Consider the following 15565-nt stretch of genomic DNA (forward strand, 5'->3'; position numbering starts at 1 on the left):
CCCCACTGCGACATCTTTGACAAATGGGGACCCCCCCCCCCCCGCTCACCTACCTCTGGTGGCAGAAACCTCATCATCTCCCATGATGACCCACAGTGTAATGTATTAATTTATTTGCATAAACCGTGGGGGTGCCTGGCTGGCTCAGAGGAGCAAGCAGCTCTTAATCTTGGGGTCATGAGTTCGAGTCCACTTTAAAATAAATCTTTTTTTTTTTTTTTTAAGGATTTTATTTATTTACCTGACAGAGACACAGTGAGAGAGGGAACACAAGCAGGGGCAGAGGGAGAGGGAGATGCAGGCTTCCAGCTGCGCAGGGAGCCCAACGAGGGGCTTGATCCCAGGACCCTGGGATCATGGCCTGAAGGCAGACCCTTAAGGACTGAACCACTCATGTGCCCCTAAAATAAAGTCTTAAACACACACACACACACACACAACAACAACGCACGAATTGCATAAATCCTGGAGTCAAACTGTGTGTTGGAATCTAGGCTCCACTACTTAAAGTTTGCATGACTTAACCTCTCATGCCTCAGTTTCCCCGGTGTCAGATGGGACCAGTAGCGGCACCTCCCTCACAGCATTGTTGAAATAGTGCCTCTCAGACTTCCATGTGCTTGTGAAGCAGCCGGTGATCTTGTTCACCCGCAGATTCAGTCAGTGAGGCTGAGCTGGGCTGCAGACCGCATTCCCAGCCCCGGATGCAGATGCTGCGGGGCCCTCAGACCACACTCTGAGTCTCAGATCCCATCACAGCAAAGCCTCTCTGGCTGTGGTGGGGATGGGGGCAGGAGGAGGACAGTGTTTAGGGAGAGACGAAGGGCCTAGGTGGGACAAGGGCCTACTGGGGTCGAAAGGAGGGTGGTGATAAGGGCCCTTAGCTTAGGCGGTCCGCTCTCACAGATGCAGAGACCAAGGCCCGGAGAGGCTGGGCAGACCTGCTCAGGCCACACGCACTGGGAGGACTCCTGTCTGCTGGCCCCTTTCCTGCTTCCCACCTTGGTGGCCAACAGCCCACAGCCCTCTGGAATCTCCTGGTCTGTGCTCCTGTGTATCATCTTGTACCAAGGAAAGGAAAACATTAGGGGGTCCCTGGATCTCCTGACAGACATCTTCCCTACAGTAACCTCATCCTACAGATGAATCAACTGCGGCCAGGATGGGAAGGCATACAGCGTGGAGGCTGAGCCCAAGGTCAGCCTGACTCCAAACTTGACCACCATGGCTTCACCTCCTACTGGTCAGGGCAGAACCAGGTGGGCCTCCCAGTGAACAGGTGAGTGAGCTGCAAATCCGGCTCCCAGCAAGGAGGAGTTGAACCCCAAGTTGATGGTCACATTTAGGGGTACTTCCAGCACCCTAGGCGTGTGCCAGGCACACGCCTGCCAGCCCGCAGAACCCCCCCCACTCCACCCTGACCCACGCCTTATTAGCCCGGGGTGCAGATGAGGGGACTGAGGGGGGACAGGGGCGCCGTGGCTGGCTCAGGGTGGCGCGCGGGAGACCGCGGGGGCCGTGGGAGGATGGGGGTGGCAGAGGCCGCGGACGGAAGCCCCCCGTTTCGCCCGGCCGCCCCGCCCCAGGCCCGAGGCGCTGGGCCGGGCGGGAGGCGGGATCTTGGGCGGCGGCGCTTCCTGGCTCGCCTGGCATGGTGGCCGGCCGGCCACGTCACCGCCCGGCCGGGGAGTGTGCGCTGGCCGAGGGGGCGGCGGGCGGGGAGCGCGGGGCTCGGAGCGCGGGCAGCGGCGCGCGGGACCCAGAGCCGGGCCGGGGACGTGGCAGCCGTCTCGCCCGCCAGAAAGTTTCCCGGGAGGTGGCGGCGCGCGCTGCGGGGCCGCCGGGGGGCACCATGAACGTGTTCCGGATCCTCGGCGACCTGAGCCACCTCCTGGCCATGATCTTGCTCCTGGGGAAGATCTGGAGGTCCAAGAGCTGCGCGGGTGAGGGTCGCCCCCGGCGGTGGTGTGTGTGGGGGGCGGAGGTGGGCCTGGGTCGGGCAGCCCGTGCAAGGCTGGGATGGCGGGGGTGGGGGCTCCCGAATTTCCCTTCAGCGCGAGGGCTTCGGCTTGGCCGTGCCAGAAACTTGTTTTTGCACAGCTCAGCTTCCAAAGAAAATTTGAAGTTTTGGCCTTATCAAAGAAGGGCTGGCGGAGAAAGGGACGGTGGCTGGGCTTGTGCCTCGGCTCACCCCCACCTTCTCTGCCTTGGCATTGCCGCTGCTGGTGGGAAGAGGAGGGAGATTAGGAGGAGGTGAGACCCTCTCCTCCTGCCAGTGGCTCCCTTTGCTCTGGAGGAGCTGGAGGCCTTCGGCCCAGGGTGGGATCTGGAGGTGGGGGAGGTATGCACGCAGGAAGTGGCCTCCAATTCCCGGGGCCTGCTCCTTCCTTTCCCCACCACTCGCCCCTGCCCCCTCCTGGGCCCTCTTCCCTTCCCGCAGGAGGCTGTGATGTGGCAGGAGGGACACCTGGCCTGGCCCTGGTGCGCAGGGAGCTCCCCATGAGCAGAAGCCCAGGGATGGCAGGAGAGGTCCCCCTCTGGCCCAGCAGTCTGGAAGCCCCGCTGGGGGTTTAGAGAAGTTTCGAGATGGGGCTGGTGGTGACCCCACAGACTCCGTGCCTTAAGAGGCTGCTGCAGCCATCTTTGTCCCCTGCGGTCCCGAGGTGCCCACCCTGTGCTTGGCATGGGGGCAAGGGGGTACAGAGGACTGTGCAGGCTAGGAGGGGGCCAAGGAGGCAGAGAGCAGACCCCCCCCCCAAGGCTTCGTGGAGGGAGCAGATCCGCTGGGTCCCAGAGGATGGGCAGGGTGTCGCCCAGGAAGGGTGCGCTGCGCGGAGGGCACTGGGGGCACAAAAGCCTACAGGTCGCAGAAGGCAGGGCACGTCCCAGGGAGAGTGAGCAGCCTGATTCGGGGGTCTCTGTAAGGGAGATGAGGGGCAGGGGGGCCTTGACTTTCAGGGTAGGGAGTTGGGACTGGGGAGTGATGGAAGTTTGGGGAGCGGGGGAGGGGGCCCAGAAGGGACCTGAAGCAGGTCACTCCGAAAGCTGTGTGGCCCCTCCAGAGAGGAGGCAGAGAGGGCAGTGGGGAGTCAGCCAGCCCGGGAGGCTTGCGGAGGGTGAGGGGTGGGTGCTGGCGTGGGAGGCATTGCAGACGGAGTGGTTCTGGACCTGCAGGCCATTCCAGTTTTCCGCCTCTGGAGAGACAGGCCCTCACGGCCCCTCAGATTCCCACTCGGGGGAGTGAGGCAGCTCCGGTGAGGGGAGGAATCTAGCTGGGCCTGTCCCTGCGCTTCCGCAGAGGGCCCGGGCTGGGATGAGCAACCATGGCCAGGAGGGGGCGCTGTTCCCCACCCCGCTCTACCAGCACGGCCCTAGGCCCCCTGGACAGAACTGGGACCACAGGGGCAGGCCCCCAGGCCCCAGGGGGCGGGCTTTCCAGCGGTGGGAGACTGCCAACAAGCAGCGGCCAGAGCAGCCAAGTAAATGATACGGTGTGTCAGACGTGCTAAGTGCTACAGGGAAAGGCGAAGGGCAGCTGGGTGGGGCATCCCGTGCGTGTGTGGAGAGGGGTGGCCACAGGCCTGGTTGGGATCTGAGGTGAGGTGCCCGGTGCTAGCCCTGCCCACCCCGAGATGCGGAGCCTGGGGAGACCCTCACTGACCACCTCTCCCATCCCCCACAGAGTTGGGACACTGGGACTTAGTTCTCATTCAGCCACTGACGCACCGTGTGACCTCAGACCTCAGTTTCCCCATGTGTGAAGTGGAGGGAGGGCTCCGTGGGTCTCGTATGTGCTCACATGTGTCGTACCCCCTCACACCCCCATTCCCTGAGGGACTCTGGCCAGGGACCAGCTCCTGTTCGTTCCCACATCCTGGGTCTGTGTGTGTGTGGCTAGCGCTGGTGGAAATTTTTCACTGTGTTCCAGGGAGTGGGAAAACCTTGGTGCTCAAGATTGCCAGGACTCCCAAGCACTGAGGAAAATGTGAGCAAAGCCTCGGAACCGGGGAGGGGAAGGCCGTGGGGGCAGGTAGCAAATTGTCCCCTACTAGACGCCCCTCCTGGACCCTCCTAAATGGTACTGAGGACCTCTCTGCAAGGCTTCTGTGGGATGGGGCAGCAGCAGCATAGCCCAGTGCTGGCCTCAGGTTAGCATTGCCCCCTGGACTGGACTCCACGCCTCATGCCTAGGGGTGGGCTCCCTCCCCCCCGAGCCAGCCCCACTGCCGCAAGTCCAAGGCCCAGACCCGCAGGGAGGCACTCTCGTTCTGGCCAAGTCCTGTCCCACCTGTGTGAGTCTGCTCATTTCACAGTGAGGACGGTGGGGCTCAGGCCTGCCATGCTGGTAGGAAGACTGGCACGGGCCCCCCGCGCTCTCTAGAACCTGAGGGCTTCGGCGGTATCCATTCTCAGTCTTTAAAGTTGTCCCCCTCGGGGTGCCTGGGTGGCTCAGTGGGTTAAGCCTCTGCCTTCAGCTCGGGTCATGATCTCAGAGTCCTGGGATGGAGCCCCACATCGGGCTCTCTGCTCAGTGGGCAGCCTGCTTCTCCCTCTCCCTAATAAATGAAAATCTTTAAAAATAAAAAGAAAGAAAATCCATGTCCCCTCCCCCCAAAATGTCCCAGCCCCAGAGGACTAGATAAGGCACCACTGAGGCCAATAAAGGAACCAAACCCTTAATCAAGTAATGGTCACTTCTCGGTGCCAAAGTCCCCAGGCGTTTTCCTTACCTATAGGCCGTTGGTCAGGAAGTGGAATAGAGTGGGGTTTGGCAGCAAGGTCGGACTTGGGGAGACCAGGGAGACCACCAGGTAGGGTGCTGGGTGGGCAGGGGGCATGGAAGTGGGGGTAGTGGAGCTGGGGAAGACAGAGGGGGAGGAACACAGGGGAGGGACCCTAGGATGGCTCTTGGTTTCCTGGCTTGAGCATGGAGGGGACAATGGTGGCATTCTCAAAGGAGGGGAGAGAGGAGGAGGGGCTTGAGGGGAGGATGGGGAGGTCGGTCAGGCTCACACCGATAGGCTGGAACTCGGAGGAGTGTCTGGACCCGGGACATCCCTGGTTTAGGGACTGGGAAAAGCCGGGGTAGCCCTCCAACGATCAGGTGATGAGGACAGGAATGAATGGCCAGGGGTGGTGAGCCAGTGGTGTGGATGGTCGCAGAAGCCATGGGAAGGATGTGGTTCTGAACAGACACTGTCCTCCGCTGGCTCTGGGGAGGCTGGGTGAGTGAGGACAGAGTTGACCTTCGGATCAGAAACACAGGCATCATGGCTGGGAGTGGTTTGCTGAGGTGTCCACACTGATGTGGGCTTATCTGTCGGGTGAGAGGAAGTGGGGGGCGGGGCTTGGGGGTGGGTAGGGCAGGGCTCCCCTTGCCCTGGACCCACCTCCGTGATGTGGCAGAAGTGGCCACAGGGAGATTCAATGTAGTGCTGATTCCTGGATTGGTTTGTGGGACACAAAAGGGATGTCAGCGGGCAGTTGGGAGAAACCGGACTAAAGCCCGGAGTTTGGTCGGCAGTGCCATGTCCATGTGAATGTCTTCCTTTTGGCAAATGTCCTGTGGTTAAGCAAGATGTCAACGTTAGGGGAAGCTGGGTGAAGGGTGTGTGGGACCGATCGGGACTATCTTTACAATTCTGCCAATCTAAAATTAGCTCCAAATAATAAAAAGTTAAAAAAGAGAGACCAAAGCAGGTGAGGAGAGAGCATGAGAAGCACGACCCCGGTTGTGGCAAATCGATGTGTGCACGTAGGTGTGCACAAGCGAAGATCTGGGAGGTGCCCGCTGAGTCTTTGGGATTCAGGTGATTGCTGCTGCTGCTTTCTTATTTATAGCTATGTATTCTCTTTTTTGTTTTACGAAGGGTAAAAATAGAACTTTTGTAAGTATAAAAAAAAGGCATTTTTAATTTTTACAGTTTGGAAAATAAAACAACGCTCCACTGGGCCTGCTTTTTCCTCCACCTGCTCTGGTCTCCCTTGTGAGTCAACACATTGTAAAGTCTGTGAGTTGCTCTGCAAAAGACAGAGCTTTGGGGACCGTTGGTGGAACTCTGGGGGCAGAGTGAAGAGAAGCCTCCACACCACCCCACAGCCTCCCTGAAGGCAAGAGCCGAACCTGGGCAGGCCCGTGCCGGGGCCCTGGGAACCCGGTGTCTGTGCACATGAGAGGAACTCAAGGGATCCAGCAGGAAGGGCCGTTGCTGACCCTCAGAGAGGGACTGTGCAGGGACAGGGTGTTGTCACTTGAGTGGGACTGGACACCCTGCACACCTTTTCAGCTCAAGCTCTGGACTTCTTGAGTGTTGGTGGGCCCAGGAGTCTGTGTTCTATCGTCTCCTGTCCTCCTTTGCCCACAGGCATCTCCGGGAAGAGCCAGATCCTTTTTGCCCTTGTCTTCACCACCAGGTACCTGGACCTGTTCACCAACTTCATCTCCATCTACAACACAGTCATGAAGGTGAGGGGCGGGTTGGCCATGGTGGCAGGGCCTGTGGAGCCCGGCACACTGAGACCGTGTGCTTGGGAACTCAGGCTGTGGAGGCAGGCAAACCCGGATGTGAATCCTGTGTTAGCAGCTGCATGGGACCTGGGCTTGGGCAAGGCATCTGGCCTCCATGTACCTCCCTTTCCTCATTTACAAGGTGAAGATAATACTAGTACTCACCTCAGAGGCCTTGTGGTGAAAATTAAATGAGGTAATACCTGCAAATACACAGTAGCCATCATATATTTTAAAAGATTTATTTTTATTTTTTTTATTTTTTTATTTTTTTTTAAAGATTTTTTATTTATTTGTCAGAGAGCGCGAGCGAGAGCGAGCACAGGCAGACAGAGTGGCAGGCAGAGTCAGACGGAGAAGCAGGCTCCCTGCGGAGCAAGGAGCCCGATATGGGACTTGATCCCAGGACGCTGGGATCATGACCTGAGCCGAAGGCAGCTGCTTAACCAACTGAGCCACCCAGGCGTCCCAAAAGATTTATTTTTAGAGACAGCGTGCACGACATGTAAGCCTGCGGGGTGAGGGGGACAGGGAGCAAAGGGCAGAGGGAGAGAATCTCAAGCAGTCTTCCCGCTGAGTGCAGAGCCTGAAACAGGGATTGGGCTTGATCTCAGTCTCACGACCCCAAGATCATAACTGAGCCAAAACCACGAGTTAGACACAACCCACTGAGCTACCTAGGTGCCCCAATAGCCATCATATATTAAATAGTCAGTAAAGGTTGGCATTGGTTATAATGGTTAAAAAGTAAGCAAAAACATGGGACGCCTGGGTGGCTCAGTTGGTTAAGCAGCTGCCTTCGGCTCAGGTCATGATCCCAGTGTCCTGGGATCGAGTCCCACATCGGGCTCCTTGCTGTGCGGGGAGCCTGCTTCTCCCTCTGACTCTGCCTGGCACTCTGTCTGCCTGTGCTCGCTGTCTCTCTCTCTGACAAATAAATAAATAAAATCTTTAAAAAAAAAAAAAAAGTAAGCAAAAACAAACAAAACCAACAACAAACACAAACCCTGAGCTTTCAGAGATATTATTCATCCAACATCCATTTGACAACTATTTATTGAGCACCTACTATGAGCTAGGTACTTGAAGAAGACATAGGAGGCTCCTGCTCTCATGGAACCTCTATTCTTTTTTTTTTTTTTTTTTTTAATTTATTTGAGAGAAAGAGCGAGAGAGCGAGCGAGCGAGCGCACATGAGAGGGGAGGAGGTCAGAGGGAGCAGCAGACTCCCCATGGAGCTGGGAGCCCGATGTGGGACTCGATCCCGGGACTCCAGGATCATGACCTGAGCTGAAGGCAGTTGCTTAATCAACTGAGCCACCCAAGCGCCTTGGAACCTCTATTCTAAGTGGGGAGACAAATAATAAAATAAGCAAGAAAACCTTTGATTAGGAGTGAGCCTATGCAAATAATTAAAATAGGGTGACGTTTCCTTTAATTAAAAAGTTTTATTGCCTTTTTTTTTTAAAGATTTTATTTATTTATTTGACAGACAGAGATCACAAGTAGGCAGAAGAGGCAGGCGGAGAGAGAGGAGGAAGCAAGCTCCCTGCTGAGCAGAGAGCCTGATTTGGGGCTTGATCCCAGGATCCCGGGATCATGACCCAAGCCGAAGGCAGAGGCTTTAACCCACTGAGCCACCCAGGCGCCCCTGCTTGTTTATTTTAAGTAGGCTCCGTGCCCGGCGTGGAGCTCGGGGTTTGAACTCCTGACCATGAGATCAAGACCTGAACTGAAATCAAAAGTCAGATGCTTAACCAACTAAGCCACCCAGATGCCCCATAAAAACAGTTTTTAAAAATGGATGATGTGATAGAGAATGAACAGGAAGCTGTTCAGGGAGTATGACCAGGCAGGGCCTCTCTGAAGAGGTGGCATCAATGTCGAGGTCTGTGTGACACAAGGAACCAGCTGTGGGATGATCAGAGGACAAGTATTCCAAGCAGAAGGAACAGCCGTTACAAAGACCATGAGGACGGGAACAAGCATGGTATACTCCAGGCCAGGCAGGGAGCCCAGCAGGCGAGGGCTGCTGTCAGAGGGCTGGGGGAGGGCAGGTGGTGCAGGTCAAAAGTTTGGACTTGGACTTCGTTTTGTGATAGGATGCTGTTGCTTTGTAGCATGGCCCTGTTTTATGGGAGAAACTGAGCATTTCTTGGTTCCACTCAGTGGTCTTTGGGTCTAGGCCATAACCATTAGAGGTTGTGTTGAGGTGAGGCATTTTCTGAGCTTTTAATCAGCCATCCTAGCTCTTTTTTTCTTTCTTTTTTTTTTTTTTAAAGCTCTTCACTCAAGATCAAGGTTTCACATGCTTCATTAACTGAGCCAGCCAGGTGCCCTTCAGCCATCCTAACTCTTGAAGGCAACGTATGTTAGTGAAAGGAGCTCAGGTTTCAAAGTCAGTAAAGTGGGATGTGACTGCTTGGATGCTGGTAACAGAGACTTATTAAATAAAAGTTATTTTAGGGGTGCCTGGGTGGTGCAGTCTGCTAAGTGTCCGGCTCTTGGTTTCGGCTCTGGTCATGATCTCAGGGGTATGAGATCGAGCCCCACCTTGGGCTCCGTGCTCAGCTCAGAATCTGCTTGATTCTCTCTCTCTCGGTCTCTGCCCCTCCCGCTCGTGCTCTCTTTAAAATAAATACTTTTTAGAAAGTTAAGGTTTATCTTTACCTTCCTCCTAACATGGAATCTGGAGATAGGCAGTCCAGGGCTGGGATGGCAGCTCCTTTTAACTTTCTGCTGCAGCATTTCAGTGTGACCAGGACTCACAGATGTGTGACCCACGCAGTTGCTCAGAAGAGCCCCACACTTGGGTTTAACGCTTTGCTGTTGCCATCTTGAAATTCAGTTAAGAGGCCCTGCAAATTATACAGAGTCCAAATGTGACACCTACCCTCGAGGTTGCCTCAGGGTCACAAAATGGTTGCTGGAACTCCCTACCATCACACCACATTCTGGGTAGGATGGAGGCAGAAGAGGAGAAAGCAATAGGGTGTCTGCCAGCCAGGTAAGCCCTTTGTAAAGAGCTTTCTCTAAACTGTACCCAGTAACTCACCTGCACATTAGTGACCATCCTTATCTGCAGAGGAGGCTGGGAAATGTCATTTTTAGTTAGGCACATGATCTAATAGTTCCATTTTTTAAGAAAGGCAATGTGAGGGGAATTCTGTGTTGCAGGACTATTGTGAATATATATTTACAATATACATTTACTTTCTCATCTGAGAGAGTATATGTAAATGGCCTAGAAGATACTTAACCAAGGCAAGTTCTCTTTCCCCTCCATATCAGAGATGTTATGATGTTGTTAGTGTTAACAGTGTGACCTTCCGTCTGAAGTCCTAAAATCACGGTCTTCATGTAAAGTCAACACAGAAATAGCAAATACTGCCTACTTAGTTCATTCCTTTACCCGAGGATCTGATTCGTACAGTGCTGAGACGGACTGCAGACCCAGCCCTTGGCACAGATGAATTGTAGGAACCTCAGAAAAGCGTTTTTCCATTTATGAAGTTAGGAAGTGATCACCACTTCCTTCCTTCCTTCCTTCATTCTAGCATGTTTTGTGCTGGGCCCTGAGTTAGGGGCTGGGGATTCGGAGGTGGACATCAAATCAGGACCTTTTTACAGAAATATCCCAGAGGGGAAAAAAACACATATACAGGACATGTGATCCCAGGTGGCAGTGAATGTGTTCCCATGGGACTATGGTGACACAAAGGATATTTGGCATTCTGGTGAGAAACTATCTGAGTTTTGAAGTACACATAGGAGTTCTCTAAGCCCAGTGAGTTCCTGGACCCAGTGGCATCAGCATCACATAGAACTTGCTGGAAATGCAGATCCTCAGGCCCACTTAGACCCACGAAATCAGTAGGAACTCGGGGCAGGAGGGAAAGAGGCAGCCATTTGTGATTCTGATGCACACACAAATTTGCGAACTTCTGGCAAACCATAAAACCATCACATGCTGGAGGGCAGCTACTGTGATTAGAAAGAGAACTTTTCTGCAGGAGCAAGGATCAGCTGATTCAAAGGCTGTCAGTCCCAGTGCAAGAGTACTCACAAGTCACTGAGGCTGATCCAGGAGTTTGAGTTAAGAGCCCTGGAATTCTAGCCACTGCTAAATCCCTGGACAGAGACCAACGCTGGGCTTCTCCCTAATGCTCTGCACTAAGGAAAAGCCTGGGCACCTTCAAGTTGTCATGATTAGTGCCTTCAGTCGTCATTAGAAGCATCAAGTTACTGGGGCACCTGGGTGGCTCAGTGGGTTAAAGCCTCTGCCTTCGGCTCAGGTCATGATCCCAGGGTCCTGGGATTGAGCCCCGCATCGGGCTCTCTGCTCAGCAGGGAGCCTGCTTCCTCCTCTCTCTCTGCCTGCCTCTCTGCCTGTGATCTCTGTCAAATAAATAAAATATTAAAAAAAAAAAAAAGTAAATTAAAAAAAAAAAGCATCAAGTTGCTTAACCAAAGGGTCATTCGCTTCAGCATCTAGGCCAGTGACTCAGGAGAAATTGCACACACATTTCGCTTTGTCCCCCTTGGGCCAATGCACTAGCTCTTGATTGGGAAGGTCCCAACTCAGGGTGGCTTGGGAGCCCAGGAAACAGGTTGGAAAAATGACTTGATTCCCATGTGTCTCTTTCCCTTGTTAGGTGGTTTTTCTCCTCTGTGCCTATATCACAGTGTACATGATCTATGGGAAATTTCGGAAAACATTCGACAGTGAGAATGACACGTTCCGCCTGGAGTTTCTTCTGGTCCCTGTCATTGGCCTCTCCTTCCTTGAGAACTACAGTTTTACTCCCCTGGAGGTAAGGGAAGGGAGCCAGAGTATTAATTCTGAAAGGTAAAGTAAACATGTTCCCTGACATCCTTCCCTCCGGATCCTCTGTAGTATCTGGGCTTGCTTTGTGGTACAGCCAGACGATGACTCCTATATTGTTAGAAGTTTAAAAATTGGTAATTTGAAAATGGGGACATCCAGATGGTCATTATGTCAACAAAGCAGCACCCATCACAGCACCAACTTACGGCTGAGAACTTCTGTCCAACAGGTGGCTTCTAGAGCACAGTCCAGGCTGGGCTGATCTGGGCTGCAGCCCAAGAATCTGGGGGACTGCCAGCCAGTGTTCACGGACTGCATTCTGAGAAACGATGGCTTCAATTAAGACCAGTTTAGACAATAAGGTTCTGCCAACAATTAAAAACTATGTTCTGAAGAAATGTTCATTGGATGTAAACAAAAAAACAAAAACAGCAGTTTGCTTTCCTCTTTTAGAAATATTTTATATTTAGAGACAGGGGTAGAATGACACGCTGATTATTTCAGAAACTGTTCTTTTTGCTTCACTAGATTACTCCAGTAAATATTACTATTTTAGTGATTACATTCTTTTAAAGAAATGGGTCCCTTCATGGTCTTGATCCACCTCCTCTGGTCACCTCTTTGGCTCAGATCCTCTGGACTTTCTCCATCTACCTGGAATCAGTGGCCATCCTGCCCCAGCTCTTCATGATCAGTAAAACCGGAGAGGCGGAGACCATCACTACTCACTACCTGTTCTTTCTTGGGCTGTACCGGGCGCTCTACCTGGCCAACTGGATCAGACGGTACCAGACGGAGAACTTCTACGACCAGATCGCAGTGGTGTCTGGAGTAGTACAGACCATCTTCTACTGTGACTTCTTCTACCTGTATGTGACCAAAGGTAGGTGCCAGAAAGGAGCAGGGTTGCTGGCACGGGCACAGGGAGCTACCCATTCAGTAGGAGAGGATCTGGAAGAGCATGTAGAGAAGTAAGTCTCTGCTCTTCACGGTGCTTTTATTTTCCATGATGGAAAATGAACGAGCATTTTCAGGAAACAAGCACCATGGAAGAGCACAGAGCAGTTCCATACTGGCTGTACCGTGCATGCTGTGTAGAGAGAAGGGAACTGTGGGAGGACATCCGACCGAACACTTGGTTAGAAAAATACAGGAGGAACATTCCAGAGAAGGGCTTACGTAGGAGCCCTGAGAATGGTACCAGGTTGGTGTGACAAGGACTACAAAGCTAGTGTGGTCACAGTCTATAAAGCTGGAGAGCTCAGAGGTCAAGCAGAATCAGGGATTATGGGTTTGCGCTGTGATTGCCAAGTACAGCCACTGGAAGGCTGAAGAACCAGCCCGGCAGCTGCTGTGGAGAGTAAAAGGCAGCACGCAGGGAGACCAGGGATGGAGCAGTTGTTCGGGTCACCCGAGTGTGGGCAAATCTCAAGTGGAGAGGCACTGGAACAGAAAGGGAGGGCAAATCTCGAGTGGAGAGGCATGTGGAACAGAAAGGGAGGTCAAGTTTACAGCCTAAGGGAAAGTGGGATCAGTAACCAAGATGGGGGGGGGTGTTTACTGTCTGTAGTTATGCTGGGATGCAGTGTCCCCCTTGGCTTGCACAGCCAGATGCCTATTATGAACGGGGAACTAGAGACCGCAGTTAGTAAGGGAGTCTTTCATCAGTGTGACGAATTCTAATTTATCTCCATTTTCTTCTAGTCCTTAAAGGAAAGAAGTTAAGTCTTCCAATGCCAATTTGAGGGTCCCAGAGTTGGTTCTACGCCTTAATAAGAACACTGAACAAAACTATGTGAAATGTTCTGGACTAATACAGGACTTGGGCCAAATGTTAAAATGAGAACAATGCTTAGTGTGGATTTCCACAAAGCACTGATCACTCTATGTAAAAGACGTTCTCACCAATGTGTCCCGTAAATTATAGCAGCAGTAAAAAACCTAGGTGAATTATACAAGTGGGACCCCAGGTCACCTGGGTATCAATAAATCAGAGGTGCTTAACCCACGTATGGGTCAAACTAGCGTGAGAGTGTAAGAGCCTCACGCTAGGAACAGTCAGTCCCATCTGGAGAGAGACCTGTGTATACAGCAGATGCCCCCAAAGACCAGACTTCAAGTATCGGAACATGCTGTTTGATTTTCACTTTCCACATCAAATTTTAGGGACCAATACACAGGTGATCTGGTCTTACAGGTGTGAAGTGTTACTTCACTTCTCATCTGTCTTCAAGCCACAAGTAAAAGCCAAACTTCTCGACTCTGGCTAGACTCTGCTTTCTGCCTCACTGGTAAAGCAGACGAGGGTCTTGCTACGGCTCGAGGCAGCTCTACCTGGTACTTTAATCCCAGTAACCTGGGGGGGCACCCTTACCATGGCGACCATTTACCAATAAGAAAAAAACTGCCCAAAGTTTTTTACCTACCAGGTGTCTGGCTTTGCTGCTTTGGGACTCCCGTTCTTCCTTTAAGACCACTGATCCCACCTCCCTTTCACAGTCTGAGGTGCTAAGGTGGTTACTCAGTTCAACACCCCCAAACTTGGTCTTGAAGCAAATAAACTGTTTAAGACGACTACCACTGGACTCTAGTCGGAATTTTCAAGCAATAAAAAGTTCACACCTTATTGTCAACAGTGTTTTATTTATACCTACAAAAGAAAACAAGATGGTATCAAAAGGACAATTTACAAACTAAGAAGAGTAACATAGCTCTTAGCATCCTGTGCCTGAACATCACGCATCTACACATGGTTCAAGTCTTAACGCAACAGGAATGTGTTCAGAGACCAGCAAGAACGTGAGCAGAGCACTGATCCCGAGCAAAAGCCACCAACCTTTCAGATGAGAGAAGTCCACACAATGAATTGTTAGGGAGGAACTGGGGAGCAGCAGCCCCATAGCTTAAATAGTTTCACCCAGGACTGCAATAGAACTAGCGTCACATGAGGACTCTTCTGCTCATGCTCTGAGGCAAAGGCAGAACCTGAATTATAAGTGACAGAGAAGCAGAAGAGTTACTCTAAAGCTACATAGGAAAAAACTCTGCTAGATTTCAATTGTGCTCAGGCCACAATAGCTTTTGAGATTTGAAATATGCTGTTGTTTTGACTTATGATCACAACATCCCTGGCGGAAAAAGGGAAGCAAGCAGCAGACCAAATACCACGTGCTTGCCCAGAGACCTTTCCCACAAAGGGATGCTTGAAGACCTGCAAAGAGTAAGGACGACACCCCTTGTGGTGGCACCTATTTAAAAACAGTTTTGGTGTAGGAAGAATTATCTATAACGGACTGGTCAGAGCTTCGACCAAAAAACAGTGATTTTTTTTTTCTTTTTGGCAGGGAGAGAGGGGGCACTTTGGTTTTACAAGCACAGAGCAGTTTTGTCAAGTTTTCCTGTGCCTACCATCCTCCCTCGGCCTCAAATGGAAGAAGGGGGAAAAGGAAGTAAAGTTAAGAAGAAAATGGGGGAGGGGAGAGACAACACGTCGGAGTTCTTACATGCGTACGTTTCAGCTTATGCTGGACAACCTACCTGTATGTTGCACATTCAACCACACTTTTCAGAACCCCTCAGAAACCATCCCTTCTCTCTCCCTGAAGAATTTTAAAAAGAAAAACAAAGAAAAAAAAAACCCAAGTATTTAGATATTGTAAACCAGCAGGCACCTTCAGGCCTTAGCCGAAGGATGCAGTGGAGCGCTCCCCCTTTAACTACATTTTCACGAACACCCAGTAAGAGCACAACAAATTAATACTCTTAACACTGGATATGGAAGAGGGTCTGGGGCTGTCTGATCTCCCTGTCCTGTTACAGTGAACACGAGAGCAGAAAACTCCTCCTAGGCCCATGTGCTACAGAGGTCTCAGTAAAACAGTATCACTAGGAAGGGGACAAACTCACCTACCTTCAAGAAGAAAAGTGAGGATTTAGGCTTTAGTCCTCTGTAACTTTCCTTAAGCACTACCTACCTGTAAAAAGCTGAGTGCAAAAGGATGCTGAAGAAAATTTGCATCCAAAAGCTGTTACAAAGCACTGCAGGGAAGAGTATGAAGAGAATTAAGAACTTTCTTAACAGACCCCCAAGGTTCTTTATTCAAGATAATTTGGCCAAAAGGGCTGAGCAGCTAGCAAAGAGGTGCTTTCATTCTAGCTCTACAGGTAAGAGTTTAGAAAGAAAATTTGCCTGAGTATATGGTTTATAATCAAAGGTGGTTTTTATACTG

At 51.8% G+C, this 15565-nt stretch overlaps 1 protein-coding gene across 1 annotated transcript; it reads left to right on the forward strand.

The window, feature by feature from the left end:
- The first annotated feature begins 1701 nt into the window (after positions 1-1701).
- KDELR3 (KDEL endoplasmic reticulum protein retention receptor 3) lies at positions 1702-13962 on the forward strand. Its single transcript, XM_059186982.1, has 5 exons — positions 1702-1943; positions 6366-6466; positions 11164-11322; positions 11967-12219; positions 13041-13962. The coding sequence occupies exons 1-5, from the start codon at positions 1853-1855 to the stop codon at positions 13079-13081; spliced, it is 645 nt and encodes a 214-aa protein (XP_059042965.1). The 5' UTR covers positions 1702-1852; the 3' UTR covers positions 13082-13962.
- The last annotated feature ends 1603 nt before the right edge of the window (positions 13963-15565 follow it).

Source organism: Mustela lutreola, chromosome 8 (assembly GCF_030435805.1).
Source record: "Mustela lutreola isolate mMusLut2 chromosome 8, mMusLut2.pri, whole genome shotgun sequence".
In the NCBI taxonomy this organism is placed as follows: domain Eukaryota; kingdom Metazoa; phylum Chordata; class Mammalia; order Carnivora; family Mustelidae; genus Mustela; species Mustela lutreola.